Source organism: Bos indicus x Bos taurus, chromosome 27, assembly GCF_003369695.1.
Source record: "Bos indicus x Bos taurus breed Angus x Brahman F1 hybrid chromosome 27, Bos_hybrid_MaternalHap_v2.0, whole genome shotgun sequence".
Taxonomy (NCBI): domain Eukaryota; kingdom Metazoa; phylum Chordata; class Mammalia; order Artiodactyla; family Bovidae; genus Bos; species Bos indicus x Bos taurus.
The window spans coordinates 32,602,362-32,624,175 of NC_040102.1; the positions used below are offsets into that span (position 1 = coordinate 32,602,362).

The 21,814-nt window shown below is 58.6% G+C and overlaps 2 protein-coding genes across 2 annotated transcripts in view; one reads left to right on the forward strand and one right to left on the reverse strand.

The window, feature by feature from the left end:
- ADGRA2 (adhesion G protein-coupled receptor A2) overlaps positions 1-15,318 on the forward strand; it is a 36,778-nt gene extending 21,460 nt beyond the window's left edge. The window contains exons 3-20 of the mRNA XM_027530257.1: positions 2,704-2,775; positions 3,024-3,095; positions 3,248-3,319; positions 3,574-3,737; positions 4,078-4,291; positions 5,091-5,255; positions 5,869-6,067; positions 6,549-6,698; positions 6,818-6,979; positions 7,942-8,166; positions 8,348-8,564; positions 9,151-9,359; positions 10,354-10,481; positions 10,751-10,874; positions 11,302-11,447; positions 12,094-12,183; positions 12,370-13,631; positions 14,863-15,318. Of these exons, the coding sequence (XP_027386058.1) occupies positions 2,704-2,775; positions 3,024-3,095; positions 3,248-3,319; positions 3,574-3,737; positions 4,078-4,291; positions 5,091-5,255; positions 5,869-6,067; positions 6,549-6,698; positions 6,818-6,979; positions 7,942-8,166; positions 8,348-8,564; positions 9,151-9,359; positions 10,354-10,481; positions 10,751-10,874; positions 11,302-11,447; positions 12,094-12,183; positions 12,370-13,630 (3,670 nt within the window). The 3' untranslated portion in view covers position 13,631; positions 14,863-15,318. The remainder of the gene's footprint in view (positions 1-2,703; positions 2,776-3,023; positions 3,096-3,247; positions 3,320-3,573; positions 3,738-4,077; positions 4,292-5,090; positions 5,256-5,868; positions 6,068-6,548; positions 6,699-6,817; positions 6,980-7,941; positions 8,167-8,347; positions 8,565-9,150; positions 9,360-10,353; positions 10,482-10,750; positions 10,875-11,301; positions 11,448-12,093; positions 12,184-12,369; positions 13,632-14,862) is intronic.
- On the reverse strand, positions 15,073-20,073 carry BRF2 (BRF2, RNA polymerase III transcription initiation factor subunit). The gene is made up of 4 exons (XM_027530258.1): positions 19,360-20,073; positions 18,583-18,642; positions 17,342-17,663; positions 15,073-16,533 (listed from the first exon to the last, which is right to left on the reverse strand). The coding sequence occupies exons 1-4, from the start codon at positions 19,511-19,513 to the stop codon at positions 15,804-15,806; spliced, it is 1,266 nt and encodes a 421-aa protein (XP_027386059.1). The 5' UTR covers positions 19,514-20,073; the 3' UTR covers positions 15,073-15,803.
- Positions 20,074-21,814: the final 1,741 nt, after the last annotated feature.

A 21,814-nucleotide genomic window follows, 5' to 3' on the forward strand; every position in this document is an offset into this window, starting at 1 on the left:
CCTGAGCTGCTGGGGGCGGTGGGGGGGAGCAGCCCCCATCGGGCTATCAGTTCAGCACAGGGAGCTGCCCCTGGCCTGTGCCCCTCTCCCCCTGGAGAGGACCAGGGACTGGTAGATCTGGGCCAACTGTGAGGACACTCTGTCCAAGGGCTGCCTTGCCCACCCCGGAAGCTGCTCTGCGGGTGTGAGACTAGGGGGTCAGGACTGCAGACACTCGCTGGAAGCTCCCCTCTCCAAAGGCCCCGGTGGCCAGCGGGGGCTGCAGGAAACCCGGGGCAGGAAGGGGCTGGGCCCAAGCCGCCTGCCTTGCTCCCATCTGTGGAGCATCAGTGGGGCAGCTGGGTGGGGGTTCTTGCGGCGGGGGGGCGGGGAGGAAATGAGAATATACAGTGAGCAGAGAGGGAAGGGGCGGGGGGCTGCAGCCCGGGCCCCTTGGCAGGCCATGAAGGGAAGTGACACAATGAGGAATGTGTTTCCCCCGCGCGGGGTGGGAGGCAGAGCCCTGAGAACGGCCAGACCCCCAGAGGGGCCAGGGGGCACAGGCCGGAGAGGCATCGGAGGCGGGGGCTGCGCGGGTGGGGCTCTGGGCAGCAAGTGGGGGCGGGGAGCGGGCAGGAAGGGCAGCTCGGGGTGGGGGCCGTCCCCATCTCCAGACTCCACCCTTGAAGGAGCCTTCTGGGCGCTGCGTTCTCGCACATTCCCTGCCTGCACCCTGGGGGTGGAAGTCACCCCGTGGGACACACCCTGATGGCTTCCTCTTCTTTCTCAAGGGGCGCAGGGTTATGGAGGCCAGTTCCTCGGTGGGAGAGGGCGCTGAGGTGTGAGGACCCCGGCCCAGGGGCAGGGCTGGGCAGGGGACATGGTCCATCTCTCTATGTTTGTCTGTCTCTGTCTCTTTCTGTTTATGTCTGTCTCTCCGTCTCTCGATCTCTCTGTTATTGCCTGTCTCCATCTCTCTGTCTCTTTCTGTGTCTGTCTGACTCCATCTCTCCATCTGTCTGTCTGTCCCTCTGTTATTGCCTGTCTCTGTCTCTCTGTCTGACTCCATCTCTCCATCTCTCTGTCTCTCTCTCTCTCTGTTATTGTCTGTCTCTGTTTCTCTCTCTGTCTCTCTGTGTCTCTCTGGGTGTTTTTGTCCCCAGCTGGGCTGGCCCGTGTGAAAACAGGCCCCTTGGTGGGAAGGCGCCTCCCCATCCTGGACACCCATTTCCTCTCCCCCAGCAGGGAGCTGGTCAGTTAACCCCCTCCTGCCCAGAATCCAGAGGTGCCCCCGAGGCTTTGGCCTGCAAAGCCAAGAGCCCCTTTCTGGGGCTGGGGCTGGGGATGGCCAGGCCTTGGAAAGCAGGTGGGCCCCACCAGCGAGCTAGCTGGGTTACTCCAGGAACACCACCGCACCCCCCACCCCCAGCCGTGCTCGCCTCTCTCCTGGGCGCTCCGGGGGGCCTGAGAGGATGCTGGAAAGCAGGAAGCAGAGTGGAGAGCCTGCAGCCCCCTCCCAGTGGGCAGTGAGGCCTCCTGGTGGGGTCTCTGTGAGCGCTGAGCCTGTGCTGGTTTGGTTCAGGAAAGACCCAGGTGGGCCCCGGGGAGTATGGGCGAGAGGCTGGTCCGGCCAGCCCCTCTCCTGCTGCTGTGACCACACAGAGGATGGGGCGCTGATGCAAGCCGGGGTCCGGCCCTCACCTTGGTGGTCCCAGAGGGCTGCCGGGTCTGGTGGGGGTGCTGGGGCCAGGTGGGCACTGGCTGGTCCCCAGGGACGGTCTCTTCAGTCTCTGCCGCCCCTCTGGGACGTGACAGAGGGGAGGGAGGGTGACACTCTGGCTGTGCGGTTGAATCTGAGCCACAGACTCGGCCACCCTGCAGGTCACTCCTGGGGGGTGCTCCTTGGCCCTGGGAAGCCCAGGGGGCAGTCACCATCTTTCCTTCAGTCCAATCTGTGACCTGCTGGAGGCCAACCTGAGGTGACAGTTCCCCTGCCATCCTCTGTCTGCACTGGGGGCTCCGAGGAGACCTGGCGGAAGGTGGCTGGTGGCCCCCATGGCCTCAGCTTCCCCATCTGAGGGCTGAGGGGTGCAGCCAGGTGATGGATACCAGGCAGCATCCCGCAACAGCCAGCCAGCCGGGGACTCTTCCTCACCTGCCAGGAGGGGAGGGCCACAGGATTAACTCCAGAATACCTCCCGTAGCCAGGCTCGAGGAGACTGTACCTTTGTGTGGCAAATCCCCGTGGTCAGAGGAGGAGCCCGGCGGGCTACGGTCCGTGGGGTCACAGAGAGTCGGACACGGCTGGGGGACTGAGCGTGGCACGGCAGTCCGCAGAGGACCGTCACACCCGTTTTCAAACGATGCCATGGCAGCTCTGAGAGATGGAGAAACTCGGGGCAGCTCGTGGCAGCTGGAGCCTCCTGACACCAGGGTCTGGGCCCTCCCCTCCCATTTCCACCGGGTTTGCCACCTCATTCGTCTGTCCGTCCGAGGCCCTTCTGCACCCTCCCTGCGCAGGTCTAACCAGGGAGCCGGGGAGGCCGCGGGCACCCGTCTGAGGAGCCAGGTCCTTCATGAGGCCTCCTGGCTGGCACTGAAAAAAGCAGAGATTTAGAGGGCAACAGAGACCCCAGCCCAGACTAGGGCAGGAGCTGCCCACCCAGGTGGGCCGTGTGGCCCCCGAGTGGGTGAGGTGTCAGGGCCCCCGCTTGTCTCCTGCAGGGACCTGAGAAACAATGTCATCAGCACGGTGCAGCCCGGCGCCTTCCTGGGTCTGGGGGAGCTGAAGCGCTTGTGAGTGGCGTGTCCTGACCACCCCCTGCCCTGGCCCCACATCCCTGGAGGAGGTCCCATTGATCCCAGTCACCCACCGTCCCTCTTCACCGCACATACGGGGTCGGGGGGCTGACACTTCATGCCCCAACCCCATCCCCTTTTTCTCCGCTCCCTACACAAGCCCCAGCCTCACACATGTGTCCCTCACGCGTGGACCCGTGTGCGGCCACGTGGCCGACATGCTGAGGGTCTGCGTGTCTCTCCAGGGACCTCTCCAACAACCGGATCGGCTGTCTCACCTCCGGAACCTTCCAGGGCCTCCCCAGGCTCCTCCGACTGTGAGTGCGGGGCGAGGAAGGTGGGGCGGGAGGCGGGGGGCAGGGGGAGCGGTTTGAGGGAAGGCTCCCCAGACCCTCATGGGCTCTGCATTCTCACGGCTCACCCCCAGCCCAGGGAGAACCTAAGATCCCGTCTCCCTGTTCCCCTGCAGAAACATATCTGGAAACATCTTCTCCAGTCTGCAACCTGGGGTCTTTGATGAGCTGCCAGCCCTTAAGGCGGTGTGAGTACCCTTTCCCCAGGCCCCTGCTTCCTTCCTCGGCCAGGAGGGGGACACATAAGCACTGCGACCACGTGGCCAGCCTTCTGAGGAGGCGGGGCGGACGCTGGGCTGGGCAAAGCCGCAGAGCACCGCAGGGTGCTCCCACACACCGGAGTTTGCCCTCTCCGGCCTCAGTCTCTCCCTGGGGCTCCATCCCCACCCCGGGAGCCCAGGGAACCCCTCTGCTCTACCCTGGGTCCCTCCACCCTCTGCAGGGACTTCGGCACCGAGTTCCTGACCTGCGATTGCCACCTGCGCTGGCTGCTTCCCTGGGCCCGCAACCGCTCCCTGCAGCTGTCGGAGCGCACGCTCTGTGCTTACCCCAGCGCCCTGCACGCCCAGGCCCTGGCCGGCCTCCAAGAGGCCCAGCTGCGCTGCGGTGAGCAGACCCGAGCCCTCAAGGCTCCTGAGGCGGTGGGCTTGGTCTCCAGGGCATCCTCTCCCTTAGACCCCACTGGGGACCCATCCTCCATCCAATTTTCTAAACTTCCTTGGGGAGTGCTGCTTGGTTTATGTTTTTCATCTGGTCCCACCTCTTGGGGTGATAAAGCATGCTGTGGAAAGAAGCACTTTTACTGTTCAAAACCCACCTGCTCCTTTCCTCTGCTTTAATCTCTGGAAACACTCCCTCCCCTCCTTCTGAACTAGAGTGGGCTCCAGACAGAGGGGCCTGGTCCTCACCTGACACTCAGGCTCACTCCCCGTGTCCCCACCCGCAGAGGGGGCCCTGGAGCTCCACACACACCACCTCATCCCATCCCTCCGCCAAGTGGTCTTCCAGGGCGACCGGCTGCCCTTCCAGTGCTCGGCCAGCTACCTGGGCAACGACACCCGCATCCGCTGGTACCACAACCGGGCCCCCGTGGAGGGCGACGAGCAGGCGGGCGTCCTGCTGGCCGACAGCCTGGTCCACGACTGCACCTTCATCACCAGGTACAGGCCCCGCAGCCCCTTCTCAGCCCAGAGCATGGGCGGGGGAAGCCAGAACCCTCACCCACCCACCCCCGACAGGAGCTGGTCTGCTCCTGGGAATATCTGTGGGCACGTTTATGCAGATCCAGAACTAAGTCAGAAATGGTCTGCGTGAGGGATACAGATTGAATTGTTGTTTTAGTCACTAAGTCATGTCCAACTCTTCTGCAACCTCACAGAAACTGTAGCAGCCAGGCTGCTCTGTCCATGGGATTTCCCAGACAAGAATACTGGAGTGGGTTACCATTTTCTTCTCCAGGGGATCTTCCTGACCCAGGGATCAAATCAGAGTCTCCTACATTGGCAAGTGGATTCTTTACCACTGAGCCACCTGGGAAGCCCTACAGATTGCCTGATAGGAAAAAACTGATTAAATCTGACATTTCTTCAGTACCTTTACAAGGATACAGAGGGTCTCACCTGTATTATTGGACTTGCTCTCTGCAAACGTCTTGCAAGAGAGGTTTTATTACCTCCATGATGAGGGTGGGGAGATTGAAGCCCAGAAAAACACTGTCGTAAGGCCAGCGTTACAGGAGTATGAGCCTGTACCCTTTCCCCAGAGCCTGGGGGACTTCCTTGGTGGCCCACTGCCGGGGGCCCAGGTTCCATCTCTGGTGGGGAAACTAAGATCTTGCATGACTCAACCGAAAAAAAAAAGAAAAGAGCCTGAAGCCGGCACCCGGGCGCTCGGGGAGGGTGGCGTGGCCGCCAGGAGCACCTCCAGCCAGCCCTCGCCTGCCTGCCCGCCCGCCCGCAGCGAGCTGACCCTGTCTCACATCGGCGTGTGGGCCTCAGGCGAATGGGAGTGCTCCGTGTCCACGGTCCAGGGAAACGCCAGCAAGAAGGTGGAGATTGTGGTGCTGGAGACCTCGGCTTCCTACTGCCCCGCTGAGCGTGTCGCCAACAACCGCGGGGACTTCAGGTTTGGGACACCCCTGGCCATCCCCTGCCCCCACAGCCAGCCTCTGAGACGCGGGTGAACAGTCCCCCGACCTGCTCTAAGATGGAGAAAACACTTTCTCTTGTCATTCAGCTCCAAGTCTCGTTGGTGTGTTTAGAGAGACCATATATCCTTTTGTATAAAATCACCCTTCAAGATGTGCTGTGCAGAACAAACAGGGGTTTGGGGTTTTTCTTGGGGGGGGGGGGGTGCAGTCGCTTCCCTATATGCATAGTTGACAAAACTCTCCCATGACAGATGTCACATTCTAATATCCCAGGGGCCTCTCCCTTAGTCAGGGAAGGTGTTATTCTCCCATCCTACAGCTGAGAAGACTGAGGCCCAGAAAGTATAAGTGACCTGAACTCAGAACTCCAAGGCCAGCCCCGTAGCAATGACAGCACTGTCCCAACAAACACAGCTTAAGAACTCAGGGGGAGCTTGGGAAGCCCTTGAACTCCAGTCCACACAGCCTCTTCTGGACCCTGCCTCCAGCTCCCAAGGGATCTGGCCTCACAGTTCTCAGGGCAGAGAAGGGACGGACCCTGGTCCTGAGGAGCCTGGGTCATCGGCAACTCTCTGCCTCTGCCCCCAGGTGGCCACGAACTCTGGCTGGCATCACAGCCTACCAGTCCTGCCTGCAGTACCCCTTCACCTCGGTGCCCCTGAGCGGGGGAGCCCCTGGCACCCGAGCCTCCCGCCGGTGCGACCGCGCCGGCCGCTGGGAGCCGGGGGACTACTCCCACTGCCTGTACACCAACGACATCACCCGGGTGCTCTACACCTTCGTGCTGGTGAGGCCGGAGCGGGGGTGGAGGCCATGGGGAAGGGGAAGGGGAAGGGGAGAAGCTGGCTGGCCCCACGGGGCTGGGGGCCCCTGCGTCCTTGGGAGGCACGGCGAGGAGCCATGGGGCCAGCACCGTGTCTCATGCTCGTCTCCTCTTCCAGGGGTTTCAGACTCCCCAGGGCCACACTTGGGACGGGAGGGCCACCCCGATCATCTTTGTCCCCCAGTACAGCAAGGTCCGTCTTAAGAGGAAAGTGTGAGGTCGTCCCGTTGTCCTTAGGGGTGGCGCAGCCGGAGGGCGCCTGAGTCGTGCAGACCTCGCTCTTTACATCTGCCTCTCCCATCAGGATCAGACTCAGGCGTGGGCAGGACCCTGCTCCCCAGGCCCCATCGCCGAGTGTCAGCACAGAGAAGGGGGCTCCTGGGGGGCATTTTGGGGGAGAAGGAGCCAGATTGGATGGTGCCCTTTCCTCCCGTCTCCAACCTAGATGCCCATCAACGCCTCCAACGCGCTGACCCTGGCCCACCAACTTCGAGTGTACACAGCCGAGGCCGCCAGCTTCTCTGACATGATGGACGTCGTCTATGTGGCTCAGATGATCCAGAAGTTTCTGGGTTATGTCGACCAGATCAAAGAGGTGAGATTCAGTCAGGTCTCTGGGTCCCTTGGAAATCACCCGCTCCCCTCAACCACTCAAGCCTCTCTCACCCCGGCCCTGCTCCTGCCTGCTGTGACTCTCTCCCCTCCCGCCCCCAGCTGGTGGAGGTGATGGTGGACATGGCCAGCAACCTGATGCTGGTGGACGAGCACCTTCTGTGGCTGGCCCAGCGCGAGGACAAGGCCTGCAGCGGCATCGTGGGCGCCCTGGAGCGCATTGGGGGAGCTGCCCTGAGCCCCCACGCCCAGCACATCTCTGTGGTACCATGGGCCAGCTGGGAGGCTGCCCCAACCAGGGAGGCACAGGGAGGGGCCTTAGAGGTGACAAGGGTCAGCCCCAGCCCTCATCATCCAGGAGCAAGTCCAAGTGTGGGCCAGCCGTGTGCCCGATTTATCAAGAACCCGAACATGACTAGGGTCCCATCCCGGTCATGTGGCATCAAATTCCAGCTTGTCAGGGGCAGTGCAGAGCACAGGGAGGCCAGTGACACCACAGAAGTTACCCAAGGCTTCGTGCCAGGAACCAAGTTGAAAGGCTGTGTCGTTGTTTAGTCACTAAGGTGTGTCTGACTCTTTGCAACCACATGGACCGTAGCCCGCTGGGCTCCTCTGTCCATGGGATTCTCCAGGCAAGAACACTGGAGGGGGTTGCCATTTCCTTCTCCAGGGGCTCTTCCCTGCCCAGGGGTTGAACCCACCTCTCCTGCCTGGCAGGAGGATTCTTTACCACTGAGCCACCTGGGAAAGCCCTGAGTTGAAGGGCTAGGCAGACGGAAATACAAGAAGGGGCAGGGAGGAGGAGAAGGACAGGAGGAGGGTTTGGAAGCAGAGGGCAGCACTGGGATGGAGTGGGGGCTGATGGAGACTTCAGATCCCCAATAAGAGGGGACATTTCCAGTGAAGGGTGGTGAAATACTAACAGTCAACAAGGAGACCACCGCATCTCCTCCGGGCACAGGTGGAGATATGAGGAGGGGGCACATGGACCCTGCTCTCCGGCTTAGCTGGGGCAGGAGGACCAGGGTGTGTGGGGAGCTGAGCTGGCTGCAAGGTCGGGGGTGAGTGAGCGGGAGGGAGGGCGGAACAGCACTGGGGGGACTCCACAGCCGACTCGGGGCTCCCGGGCCCTGGGCGACAGGCAAGGGACCAGGGGTCAGTCGGAGCAGGTCTGTGGTCTCAAGCAGGAGCAGGCCAGGAGAGGGTGACAGGGTCCCTGTCCCTAGAACTCGAGGAACGTGGCCTTGGAGGCCTACCTCATCAAGCCACACAGCTACGTGGGCCTGACCTGCACGGCCTTCCAGAGGCGGGAGGCGGGCATGCCCGGCACGCGGCACGCGGGCCCCGGCCAGAGCCCGTCGCCCGAGACGGAGCCCCTGGCCGACCAACAGCTGCGCTTCCGCTGCACCACCGGCAGGCCCAACGTGTCTCTGTCGGCCTTCCACATCAAGGTGGGCGCCGGGGAGGCAGGGTGCTGAGCAGGTGGGGGGCGGGGGGGAGGCAAGGCGCCTGGGCGGGGCCGGGGGCGTGAGGGGACGCAGGCAGGGGAGGAGACATGTGGAGGTGGCCCTGGGGGCCAGCAGAGTCCCAGGGACCCCGGGCGTCTCTGAGGAACTCCCGTGTCCCCCCCAGAACAGCGTGGCCCTGGCCTCCATCCAGCTGCCGCCCAGTCTGTTCTCGACGCCCCCGGCGGCCCTGGCCCCCCCGGCGCCCCCAGACTGCACCCTGCAGCTGCTCGTCTTCCGCAATGGGCGCCTCTTCCGCACTCTCGGCAACACCTCCCGCCCCGGAGCCACAGGACCTGGCAGGAGGCGCGGCGTGGCCACGCCTGTCATCTTTGCGGGGACCAGTAAGGGCCTGCGCCCTGCCCTACCCCACTCTGGGGGCGGCCCGGGACCCCGCTCTGCCCCGCCCTGCCTGGCCCTGCCCTCACCCCTGGAGGCAGGGGACGGTGGCCCCCCGCCCTGTTTCCGAGGATGATGCTGGACAGGGGCGTCCCGTGAAGGAAGGGACGGGTGGAGAAAAGGCTCCGCGGACCTGGGGTTTCACATCCCAGACTCCTCACATTTCCGAAGGGCTCCAAGCACAGACCCACGTGGGCCTGCCTCTCCTCCCCGGGGTGTGCCAGCTCCCCGCCCGGGGTGCCTGCCCTCCTGTATCCTCCCTTCACTCCGGCTTTTGCTCCCTCGGTGTCACCTTCCACCTTCTTGTCCTCAACCCCCAAGTCCTCCCTTCCTGGCCACGTCACTGTGACCCCTTTGCCACCAGCTCGCCATGCCTTTGTTTTGATTCATCCTTGCAGCTCCCCAGTTAGGCTGAGGCTCTGGGGTGGGGGGCGGGCCTGCATGTGGCATCTAACTCTATCCCCCAGGCCCCCCCAAGCCCCCGCACACCCGCCTGGGCCTGAGTGGACCCCCCTCCCTTTCCCACCCTAGGTGGCTGCGGCGTGGGGAACCTGACCGAGCCGGTGGCCGTCTCACTGCGGCACTGGGCTGAGGGGGCCGAGCCCATGGCAGCCTGGTGGAGCCAGGAGGGGCCAGGAGGGCCCGGGGGCTGGCGCTCCGAGGGCTGCCAGCTGCGCTCCAGCCAGCCCAACGTCAGCTCCCTGCACTGCCAGCACCTGGGCAACGTGGCCGTGCTCATGGTGAGCCGAGTGGGCGCCGGGTGTGGAGGGCGGCAGAGCCCCTGACCACCTGGGGCCACAGGGAAATACGGAAAGAATGGTGCCTGATTGGGCCTCGCAGTGGGGAGGACTCACAGGGACCTGGCCCTCTGGTCTGCCCCACACCTCTCCATCTTGCAGGAGACAGGGAGGTCCTCAGGCCCTCTATCAGGAAAGTGAACGTGTTAATTGATAATTCGTGTTTGATTCTTTGCCACCCTGTGGATTGTAGCCTGCCAGACTCCCCTGTCCATGGGGATTCTCCAGGCAAGAATACTGGAGTGGGTCATCATTCCCTTCTCCAGGGGATCTTCCCCACCCAGGGATCAAACCCAGGGTCTCCTGCATTGTGGGTGGATTCTTTACTGTCTGAGCCACAAGGGAAGCCCCAGACCCTTTTGGGGGTGGGGGGAGGGGGGAAGGAAAAAAGCCCCACAGGCTTTTGGGGGAAAAAAAGGAAAAAAAGACAGACACGGAGGTCCTCTATTCCCATGTCGAGAGAGATGGCTAAGGAACCACCAGGCCAGGTCTCCACATCCTTCGCTCTGACACCCGGGTTGTTAAAGTGAAAAATGAACCTGGGCATGTCTGCCCTCTGTCCCCCTCCCCACCCAGGACTGTCCAGCCCCTCACCTCCTGCACCACACGTCATAGCCCGCACTCCCAGATCCTGAGCAGGTGTTCGGCTCTACCATAGATAGTACCTTCTTCCTCTTTCCTCATCTCCGATTTTCAGGCTGAGAACCTGCAAAGTTCCCAGAAAGCCAGGTCAGAAATGCCACCTAGACCAACTTTCTAAGCGTAAATGTGGTGGTGCTTCCATCTTTGCTACCTGGACAGCAAAGGGCCAAAGTTGGGGCCCAAGGCTGACTGGGCTTGGGAGGGGAGAACCGGCCTGGGGGACCAGCCCAGACCCCACAGGGGGTCCTCTCGGCCCCTGGCTTCCTGTTGCTCACTCCCTGTCCTGTCTTTCCAGGAGCTGAGCGCCTTCCCCAGGGAGGCGGGGGGCTCTGGGGCAGGGCTGCACCCCGTCGTGTACCCCTGCACGGCCTTGCTGCTGCTCTGCCTCTTCTCCACCATCATCACCTACATCCTCAACCACAGGTGAGCTCCTGCAGGGGGAGTGGGTGTGCAGGAAAGGCCAAGGAGATCGCTCAGCCCTGGCGAGTGTCCCTTCCCCAGGCTCCTGCCCAGCATTTCCTGCGAGCATTCTGAGGTTGAAAAACACGTCTGGGGCTTAAGGTGCCTGTCCCATTTCACGCACGCACACCGATGTCTGCCTTCTTCTCTTCGACTCTCCCGGTGGTCTTGAGAGCCCAAAGGCCCGACCTTGGGGTGCACGGTCCACTAACTAGACACTGTTTCTATGGCAGCTCCATCCACGTGTCCCGGAAGGGCTGGCACATGCTGCTGAACCTGTGCTTCCACATGGCCATGACCTCCGCCGTATTTGCGGGAGGCATCACGCTCACCAACTACCAGATGGTCTGCCAGGCGGTAAGCAGGGGAAGGGCTGGGGTCTCCAGGATGGGTGCCAGCAGCCTGGGCACAGAGGAGGGAGGCACACAGGCCGGAAGTGGGAGCGGGTCATGGGCTCCAGCTCCATGGTTCTGGGCCCAGCCTTGTTGGGGGTGGGGGGTGGTGAGAAGCAGAGACACTAGGAGCCAGGGTGAAGTGAAGGGTGGGGGGCCTGCAATGGAAGAGCAGTCGGGGACGAGGCCGGCAGCAACGACAGGGTCATGGAGCCACCCTGGCATGTGGAGGAGAGCCCTGGGCTGGAAGTAGAGAGGGTATCAGCAGGGACACGACCCTGGGGAGGGTCTGGGTGGAGCTGGGGGCGGGGCACGTGGGAGGCAGGGGAGAACACTGTGGGCGGAGGCTTCAGGGTGGCCCGCCCCCCAGCCCTCACCCCTTGACCCCACAGGTGGGCATCACCCTGCACTACTCTTCACTGTCTACACTCCTCTGGATGGGTGTGAAGGCCCGCGTCCTCCACAAGGAGCTCACCTGGAGGGCGCCCCCTCCACCAGAAGGGGACGCTGCCCCGCCTGCCCCGCGACCCATGCTGCGGTAGGCACTTCCATCTGTCAGCTTTGCAGTAGGGAAGGGCTCCGGGGGTGGGGGAAAGACATCAAAGGCTGTTCTCCCAGGGTGGATGCAGGGTGGGTCCAGGGTCCTGGGAGATCACACTCCCAAGACACAAGAGGAGGCGGGGGGCTTCCCTGGGGGTCCAGTAGTTAGGACTTGGTGCTTTGACTACCGTGCCCTGAGGTTGCTGATGGGGGAACTAAGACCTTGTGGCCATTAAAAAAAAAAAAGACAGAAGAGGCAAGGGCCTAGGTGGCACCAAGTTTGCCCAGTGCCATGGAGGGGGTGCCTCCTTGGGGTTTTCAGGCATACCTCGGCAAGGAAGTGAGCAACTTTGCAGGGCACTGGGCAGGGATCCTGGGAACCAGAGCGGCACTGAGTTCCGCGCTGTTTAGGGGGACAGAAAGCAATTCTGGCTTCTGTCCCTTAGAGCAGTCTTGGCCAAATCCCCTAGGGACCTATGACCTGCCCTAGAGGGGCCTTACATCCCTAGAAAAAAAACAAAACAAAACTCGCACACGATTTCCCGGGCAAGGAGGATGGGGCGGAGACCCCTCGGTGAGGGTTCCGAGCACCAGGTCCCCTCCTTGCTCCCCATCTCTCTGACCCCTAAACCCCCTCTCTCCAGGTTCTATCTGATCGCGGGAGGGATCCCACTCATTATCTGTGGCATCACGGCCGCTGTCAACATCCACAACTACCTGGACCACAGCCCCTAGTGAGCGCCTTGCCCCCGCCCTGACCTCCTGGCTTGGCGGGTGCCTCCTCCTCCTCACCACGGGGGGCACCACCCACTCGCCCAGCCAGTCACCCAGCCCCAACCCCTGCATGTGGCCCGAGCCACCTCCCCACCCACCCGGCCTCGGGGCCCCACCTCATACACGCCACCCGTATCTCCCCGCAGCTGCTGGCTGGTGTGGCGCCCGAGCCTAGGCGCCTTCTACATCCCCGTGGCTTTGATTCTGCTCATCACCTGGATCTATTTCCTGTGCGCAGGGCTGCGCTTACGGGGTCCCCTGGCACAGAGCCCAAAGGGGGGCACCGGCCGGGTCTCCCTGGAGCCGGGGGAGGAGCTGAGGGGTTCCACCAGGCTCAGGAGCAGCGGCCCCCTCCTGAGTGACTCGGGTTCCCTCCTGGCGGCTGGAAGCACAGGGGTGGTGACGCCCGGGCCCCCGGAGGACGGCGACGGCCTCTATTCTCCGGGAGTCCAGCTGGGGGCGCTGGTGACCACGCATTTCCTCTACCTGGCCACGTGGGCCTGCGGGGCGCTGACGGTGTCGCAGCGCTGGCTGCCCCGAGTGGTGTGCAGCTGTCTGTACGGGGTGGCGGCCTCTGCCCTGGGTCTCTTCGTCTTCACCCACCACTGTGCCAGGCGCAGGGACGTCAGGGCCTCCTGGCGCGCCTGCCGGCCCCCGGCCTCGGGATCCCGCGCCTCCCCGCGGGCCGCGCCTGCCGGCCCCGAAGACGGGTCCCCGGTGTTCGGAGAGGGACCCCCGTCTCTCAAGTCGTCCCCGAGCGGCAGCAGCGGCCACGCGCAGCCCCCGGGGCCCTGCAAGCTCACCAACCTGCAGCTGGCGCAGAGCCAGGCGTGCGAGGCGGGGGCGGCCGCCCGCGGGGACGGGGAGCCTGAGCTCCCGGGTCCCCGGGCCGGCCTCGGCCCGCGCCATCCCAACAACCTGCACCACGGCCGTCGGGGCCACAAGAGCCGCGCCAAGGGGCACCGCGCGGGGGAGGCCGGTGGCAAGAACCGGCTCCGGGCGCTGCGAGGGGGCGCGGCCGGGACGGCCGAGCTGCAGTCAAGCGAGAGTGGCAGCCCGCACCACAGCCCTTCCGAAAGCTACCTGGGCAGCAGCCGCCACAGCCCGGGCGTCGGTCCCCGGCTCGAGGGCGAGGCCGCTCTCACGCCGTCTGAGGGCAGCGACACGAGCGCCGCACCGCCCCCCGAGGCCGGCCGGCCGAGCCAGCGCCGCAGCGCCAGCCGCGACAACCTCCGGGGCGGCGTGCTGGAGAAGGAGAGCAAGCGCCGCTCCTACCCGCTCAACTCGGCCAGCCTCAACGGCGCCCCCAAGGGCGGCAAGTACGATGACGTTCCCTCGAGCGGCGCCGAGGCGGCCGGCGGCGGCTGCATGAAGACCGGCCTCTGGAAAAGTGAGACCACCGTCTAGGGTGGGTGCGGGCGCCGCTTCGGCACGAGCTGGCCGTGCAGGGTCTTGACCCCGCTTCTCGCGGAGGGGCGGGGGGCGCCTCAGAGACGTCGATCGGTACGCCCCCAGGTTGGAGTGGAGGTGCCTCGCTGCACCTGGGCTCTCCAGCTGTAGTCCTGGAGGCCGGGAGAGGGAAAGGCGCAGACCCGCCCCTGCAGAGCGGGCCGTCTCCCCGGGGTAGCGACAGACAATCCCTGGACCGCGGGAGGGGTAGGTTTCCGTCCCGGCCCAGGCAGCACCTGCCGTCCAGGCTTGCGGCCTAAAGTCCTGCCGGTCTGCGGTGCGACCTAGAGTGGCGGGGATAGCTCGGGCGGGCCCCTTCTAAGGTACACCTGCCTCACTGGCGGCATCCGCGTTACTGGGAACACTGGTGATGGAGTCTGAGTGAGGCGTTCTCGCCTAGCCGCCCTCTGAAGTCTCCCCTCTGTGCCCACACCCCAGAGCCTCTCTCTCACCTGATTCTGGCTAACTAGGGAGCCTAGCAGATGAGCCAGGTGACCAGGACAAGCCGGAGGAAACAAGGTGTTGCTTTTTGAAATTAACTATGCAAGAGGAGAATGGGGGCCGCGTGAAAGGCAGCTGGGATCAACCAGCTCTCTGGAAGGGAGGGAGGGAGGGAGGTGGAAGGAGGGGTGCAGGATTAGGGCTGGAGGCCATTCCCATGGGACTGGGACAAGACCCACATGGCAGGGCTCAGAGGGGGCACTTCAGGACAAAGCTAAGGTCCTACATCTAAGACGCTGACTGCCAGGTACCTGGGGAGGATGGGAAGATAGCAGAGGTAGTACTTCAATTTGGGGCTGAAGGTAGTCCTGCCTCAAACCTAGTCCTACTGAAAGAAAACGCTCTGAAGAGGGGCGCCACTGCCAGGCTTCACGTGGTGCTGGAAAAACACTGTTAATGGCACAGCCCATATCCCCAGTCTCAACCTTCCACCGCCCAGGGACTAAGAGGCCTCCCCACCTCCATGAGGCCAGACAGGAGAATCTTATCGATGATCTTATGTCTAGGTCCATATTAGAAACCTCCAAAAAAAATGAAACCAGCTTCCTGCCCCACCGAAGCCCAAACCAAATCCCCAAGGCAAAGGGTAGGGGCCCTGTGAATCACCTGGGACCTGTGCCTTCACTACTTCTAAACACCAGCACTCATATTTCCCAACCTAAAGAGCAACCACCAGCCTTTGATTACAGCACTCGATCAAAGTGGAAGGAACCTTGGGCCTCATGAAAAGCAACAGGGAAACTCAGCCCAGTCTCCGTATCACTCCAGCCTGATCATCACTCCAGCCTGATCGCCACGGCAAGAGCAGACAGACAGGGGAAAGGGAGAAAACCCACACGCCGAGATGGATCCTGTTATTTATGCTTGCTGCACAGACAATATTAGACAGAAAAAAAAAAAAAGGCAAAAAAAAAAGCTTCATATTATTCTTCCACGTATGCTGGCTGCTGTTTACATACCCCGCCAATGCCTTCGCACTGGAGAGCTTTTTGCAATACGCTGGGGAAAGGGGAGGGAGGGGATGAAAAGTGCCAAAGAAAACATGTTTTTAAAAGCTCGGGTTTTATACAATAGAAGGTTTTCTAGCAGATGCCTCGTGTTTTAATATATTAAAATTTTGCAAAGCCCTTTGAGCTATGACCTTACTCCTCCACCCACAGTCCTTTTGTGATGAAAGAGGATCTCTAACACTGTACACACGAGCCCACAGGGTCTGTGAACAAACACAGGGCCGAGGGTTGCTCAGTTCCCATCCTTTGAGAGCTGGTAACGCTGGGAATACCCATGATCCACACCAGGAGAGGCCCCACCAGCCCCGTGGCAGCCGTGTATCCAATCCCACCTGGGAGCCGGAGAGCCCCTGACACTGCCCCAGCAGCCCGAGAGAAAGCAAGCCTACAGAATCCGGAGGGAGGCAAGCCGCTCTCTTGGACCAAGGGATGGGACTCTCTCCAACCTGGGCGTCCCCACGCTCCTTCTGACTTCGCCTCTGGGACTACACAACCCCTCTTGGGTCCCTTAAACGAGAATGGAAACACCTGAGGGCTTGTGGACAGTGATTCCTCTGGCTGTGTCAGGCCAGTTAGCAAGTCATCAGATGAGGGGAAGCGCCCTCAACGCCCAGTGTGCATCAGGGAGGGTTCGGAGTACCCTGGGCGGCCTGTCTAGCTGCCTGGGCCTTCTGGAAGTCCCTAACTTCCTGAGGGGTACGCAAATACTGCTCGATTTCACTATCAGAAATGTCCTCGTCTCCAGTGACCATGGAGACAGGGGGGGCGGGACAGACTCGTTTTGGGGGCTTCAACATGCAGGGTGGGAGGAGGAGAGCGGGGCTGGAGGGCCGCTTGCCCGCAGGCAGCTCTAAAGAGCTACTCCCCACATCCTCGTCTCCCAGTGCTTGCCCCTGCCCCTGGCCCTGCAGCTCCTTCTCCCCGGCATCTATCTCGGCTGTTCCATCCCGAAAGGCCTTGCGGACCAGCATGTGGCGGTGCTGGAGAAGGTCGCCGATGTGCTTGACCACAGACCGTTTGTCAAGCTTCAGAACCTGCAACCAGGCCAGCTGCTCAGCCATCCGCAGCAGCACAGCCAGCAGCTCCTGCAGGCGGGAGGAAGCGGGGTAGGGCAGGTCCACGTTCGCCAATTTACAAAATCGGGCAAGGGAACAGGTCAGCCGATCTGAAGGCCGCAGGGACTGCCACGCCAGGAAAGTGGCGGCGGTGATGACGGGCAAGGGGTGCCGCCCGGTCACCAGCCACGTTTCATCGGCCAGCTCCACCAACTGCAGCGTTCGCGACAGCATCTTCTCCTTGTCTTCCACGTACTTGGCTGGCACAGATGGGGAGGCTTCAAACAGCTTGAAGCTGAAATAACCAAAATAAGGGTCTGGTCTCGGTACCTCCGGGAGACAGCTCTTCCAAAGCACAGAAGATAGGCAAGCTATGCTATCCTTTCGGGAACACACAAGCCTGCTGCGTAGCAACTTTATTCAGGTACCAAGAGAAATCAGGGCGAGTCTCCTGCAGGAGAGGTGAAGGGCAAGAGAGTGCAGAAGGGCGCTAACATCTATTGACAATCCTGCCGCCCCCACCATCAGCCATCATTCTGAGTGCTTTACAAAATGTTCTTTAATCTACTCAACACCCTGTTATGTGCATTTAAGAGTCTAAAAACTTGCCCACAGTCATCCAGCTTAGAAGTGACCAAGCTTCAAACTCAAGGTCATTCAACACCGACAGCCTTTGCTTTCTACCGTATTTGTCAGAAAAAAAAGAAAAGAACACAGCTACTTATTAAAAGAGAAAAATTAGCTTCTAACTCCAGCTCTGTCAGTTTGCTCATACTCTTTCAGCTCTAGTCACACACAACGTGATTCTGCTGAGGCAGGGCTGTGGCATTTAGTCAAGCAGGCCTGAGTGGCAGAACCCAGAAGCCCCGTGCCAAAGCTGATACTTAACCTTCCTACAGCATCAAGCTGCTGTGACAGCGAAGAGGTTTGAAAATGATACAACATTCTAGAAACGTAAACTGGGATTCACCCGACCAGCACCAGGCATAGGAGAAGGAGAAGTCCATCCTCATAGAATGGACTTGGTCAAAAAGAGACAGCTCGAAGTAAAAGGATTCGGGTCTAAAGCCATCCCACCCCCGTGTCTCCCACCAGGCAGGTACCTGCTACAGTAGGTCTTCACCAGGTCCACCAAGCACAGAGATGGCACATCCAGCCCCAGGAGCTTCACTATCTGCATGTAGGTTCCAGAAAACACATCCAAATCTGCATACAGCAGGGTGCAGATGGTCCCCATGGTCAGGGGCCAGTTACGCTGCCGGCAGGTGATTAGGACGCAGCAACCAGCCAGCACCTCCTTCTTCTGCAGCCTGGCCGTGCGGATGCCAGCGAGCTGGTGCGCCTGTTGGTAGTAGGCAACTGCCGTGTCCTCAAATGTTGGCGGCAGCTGCAGCACTCGACAGAGGTCTCTCACTCGACGAAGACCTAGGAAAACCCATGGCAGGAGTTGTAGGGGTTCCCAACAATACGTTAACAGGATCAGACAACTTGATTGAGTGGGATTTATCCCAGGGATGAAAAGATTTTTCAATATCCATAACTCAATCAGTGTGATACACCACATGAATAAACTCAGAATAAAAACCATATGATCATTTCAATAGATGCAGGAAAAGCTTTTGATAAAATGCAACATCCATTTAAGATAATAATAATAAAAAAAATCTCTCCAGAATGTGGGTCTAGAGGGAACAACATAATAAAGGTCATATATGACAAACTCACACTAGCATTATACTCAATGGTGAAAAGCTGAAAGCATTTCCTGTAAGATTAAGAACAAGACAAAGATGCCCACGCTTGTCACTTTTATTCAACATAGCTTTGGAAGGTCTAGCCATAGCAAACAGAGAGGAAAACTAAAAGGAATCTAAATTATAAAGGAAGTAAAAACATCACTGTTTGCAGATGACGTGATATTATACGTGAAGGAGTCAAAGGAGCTCCCAGCAAGTTCTGTTAAACTCGCCTCAGATACCACATGCACAAATAATGGACCTTTCTACAATGATGAGTGACACTTGTTAAGGCCATTTGAAAAGCACAAAGACATTTGTGGAAAGAAGTCAACACTTCAGTGCCTCATCTTTTGGAGGTTGGTTTGATTTGTGACCAAGCTTTGACCTGGGTTCCTTGAATCTACCTCAAACATACCCAAGCAGACATAAACCTTCCACCTAATTTATTCCTCTCTTAGAACCACCTCCATCTTTTATTTCTAATTACCATTCTCTTCTTCTCTACCTTTACATAGTAATGCTGAAAACAGAAAAGACAAGAGACGAGCTGGACCATATAGAGAATTTTCTTTAAAGCCACTGTGTCATCAAAGGTTGATTCTCACCTCGTTGCTGGCTTCGACTAACTTGTTCGTTTTCCCCGGTGCTTCGAGAATATGTTACTTCTGTAAGATAATGAACAAATAGCTTGTTTAGTCTCTATTCACAGACCCCTGCCCTCCTACCACACAAAACCAGGGAGCAGAATCCAAATCATCAGGTACCCACTACCCGTCTCACAGAAGGTGCTCATCTTTGCAGGTAAAAGGTCCATCTGGTTTTCTATGACCACAAGCAGTACCAAATACACAGAAGGCTTTACAAGATTAGGACTAGCACTAAAGCAGTTCCAAGTGTTCCAAATTTCCAGCCACCCCTCCTGTACATTCAATTCAGGCAATTTTCCTGCCTGTAGATTTTGAGGGCTGCACTGGTCAGGGACTTGGAACACAAATGGAAAAAAAAAAAATAAGTTTTTGCCAATTAGTTTTCAAAACTGCTTCGGGGTAGTAATATTTCCCGCATTCGCACAACACTGACCTATTGATATAATGCTTCCAAACAGGCAGACTAGGTAAATTGAGTGGAACTTTGTTTCTCTCTGTTTCATTTATTCAACTGAACTGAATTTATTCGTTAACACCTACATGTAACAGATATGGTGCTAAAAAAAACAGATAATGGCAGCCCCCGATCAGCAGTTCACTAGTTCACTTTCATGTTTTCTCCCATATCTAAGTGTGCTCTAGACAGGGAGAGGGCAAGAGATAAGAAGCATCTGACGTCAATCCCTCCATCGCCCCAGGCTGTATCCATGGCCCTGGAAAAGCCCTCACAGGTACCTCGGAGGTTGCCCTCGTCACTGAAGGTGGTCGTAAGAATGCCCTCGGTGACCACGCAGCCGCAGTCGGAGCACACCAGCTGGTTCTGGGAATAGTGCGAGTCTTCCACGAGCTCAGCGGAGCCGCAATCGGGACAGCGGCCTCTACCCGGCATCGCACAAGCGGTCCAGAGCCCAAGCAGCTAACCGCCCCCACCTCCCACAACAGCAACTATGCCGAAACAGGAAGTAGGAGCGAAGTCTTGTAGGGTTGCACCTTCCTCTTCCGGCTAGAGTAACAGCCGTACTGTAGGTACCGCCTCCGCGGCTTCCGGTCCGTTCCTCTGCGGACTCGGGTAGAAACGTGATCGAGGAAAGGAGGTTCCTGATGTGGACTGTATCTTCGAATTCCCCGCGATCTGTACTTAGTTTGAGGTTGGCTGTCTAGGCTCGGGGGGTTACTCTTGAGTGAGCTTTCTACCGCCGTGGACGCGCGTAACAAACTAAAATTTGTTGCCAGGCACAAACAATTCTTCTTTCTAAAGCGCCAAGGGTATCTCAGACTCTCCTTTTTCTCTTCGGTAATAAATGTTGATTCTGGCCATAGTATAAAATTTGTGGCCTAAAAGGGAGGGTAGTGTATTGAGAGAGCAGGAAATTGTGTTCTTTCCAGAGCAGCTTCCCTACAAGCACGTTGTTTCCTCTCTTTGCAGTCTGTTTTTCTCCCCTGTAGAATGAGGAAGTTGAATTAAAATCCAGAGTGACAACCTGGGAGGCTTCCAGAGACTAGGCAAGAAATGTCTAAGGGAGTTGGAGAGAAAGACTACGGAGGTTAGTGAGGCCCTTGGCAGTCTGAAGAATTTAAGCAGATTGGGATGTTTTAAAACCTTAAGCTTTAAGATGCTCCAAGAGTCTAGCTCCGAAGGTCCTGGCGTGGTATAGTACAGATGAAAAAAGCGAGCAAACGTGTGCCTCTAGTAATGTTCCAGAAACCAAGCTCACAGACGAGAGATTTTGTTTGTCATGTTTGAATATAACTTAAGTGTCAGCAAAGAGGATGTGTTTTCTCATAAGTAAATCCCAATTGCACTCATCAAGAATAAAGGTTTTCAGGAATTCCCTGGTAGCCCAGTAGTTAGGACTTTGTGCCTTCACTGCTGTGGGCCCAGGTTCAATCCCTGGTCAGGGAACTAAGATTCCACAAGCCATGCAGTGTGGCATAAATACATAAATAAATAAATGTTTTTTAACACTTGAAAGTTTTAGAATCAATTGTGTTTGAAAAATAAGACAATTGAGTTAAAGTTACAAAGAACCATGGCCAGTCCCTCTGACTCCAAGAAAACAGACGGAAGTTATCACAGCCAGTGCTGAAAGTATGTGGGGAATTTCTGCTTCTCAGTTTGATCTTGGAGAATTTCAGGCAGTCTCTGGCATTAGCTGATTTTAGAAGATGTTAGTTTCAGACTGTGCAATCAACATCCTCACTGGGAGGGTAAACAGGTCCCTAAAAGGAACATGGAGAAGGCAATGGCACCCCACTCCAGTACTCTTGTACTGGAAAATCCCATGGATGGAGGAGCCTGGTAGGCTGCAGTCCATGGGGTCGCTAAAGGTCAGACACGACTAAGCGACTTCACCTTCACTTTTCACTTTCACGCATTGGAGAAGGAAATGGCAACCCACTCCAGCGTTCTTGCCTGGAGAATCCCAGGGACAGGGGAGCCTGGTGGGCTGCCGTCTATGGGGTCGCACAGGGTCGGACACGACTGAAGTGACTTAGCAGCAGCAGCAAAAGGAACATAACTGGCCCTGGGAGCATGTCTTTACATTCCCCAAAAGAACAGTATCCGACGCCAGTCATCCCAATTTTGTGCAGATCATGAACCTAACAGCATTATTTTTTTAAGTGGGATTTCACTTCAGAGTCATCTACCCATGACAGAAGCCTTGAAATTCTGCTTTCCCTGACATTTCTCATAGTAAAGTGGAAGAGCAGTTTTATGATCCAGCAACGCTGGGGCTTCCCAGGTGGCACAGTGGTAAAGGATCTACCTGCAATGCAGGAGACACAGGAGACTCGAGTTCAATCCCTGGGTAGGAAGATCCCCTGGAGGAGGAAATGGCAACCCACTCCAGTATTCTTGCCTGGAAAATCCCATGGACAGAGGCGCCTGGTGGGTTTATAGTCCATGGGATCTTAAAGAGTCAGTCATGATTGAGCACACACACAGCTAGCAACTCCAGGGGTGGAGAGGTAATTCTCCTCCAGCCACAAGTGTGTGATGGTCTCAGAGAGCCTCATCCTCAGACGCAAACAGGCAGGGAGGTAGTCAGGACCCAGGCCAGAAGATGGCGTGCTCTCCTAAGACATGCAAGACTAAGGCTCACGTTCTCACGAAGAAAACCATTTATTTAGGAAATTCATTTGTCTTCCTCTGGGAAATCAGGACATACACATCATCCTTGGTGCCTTT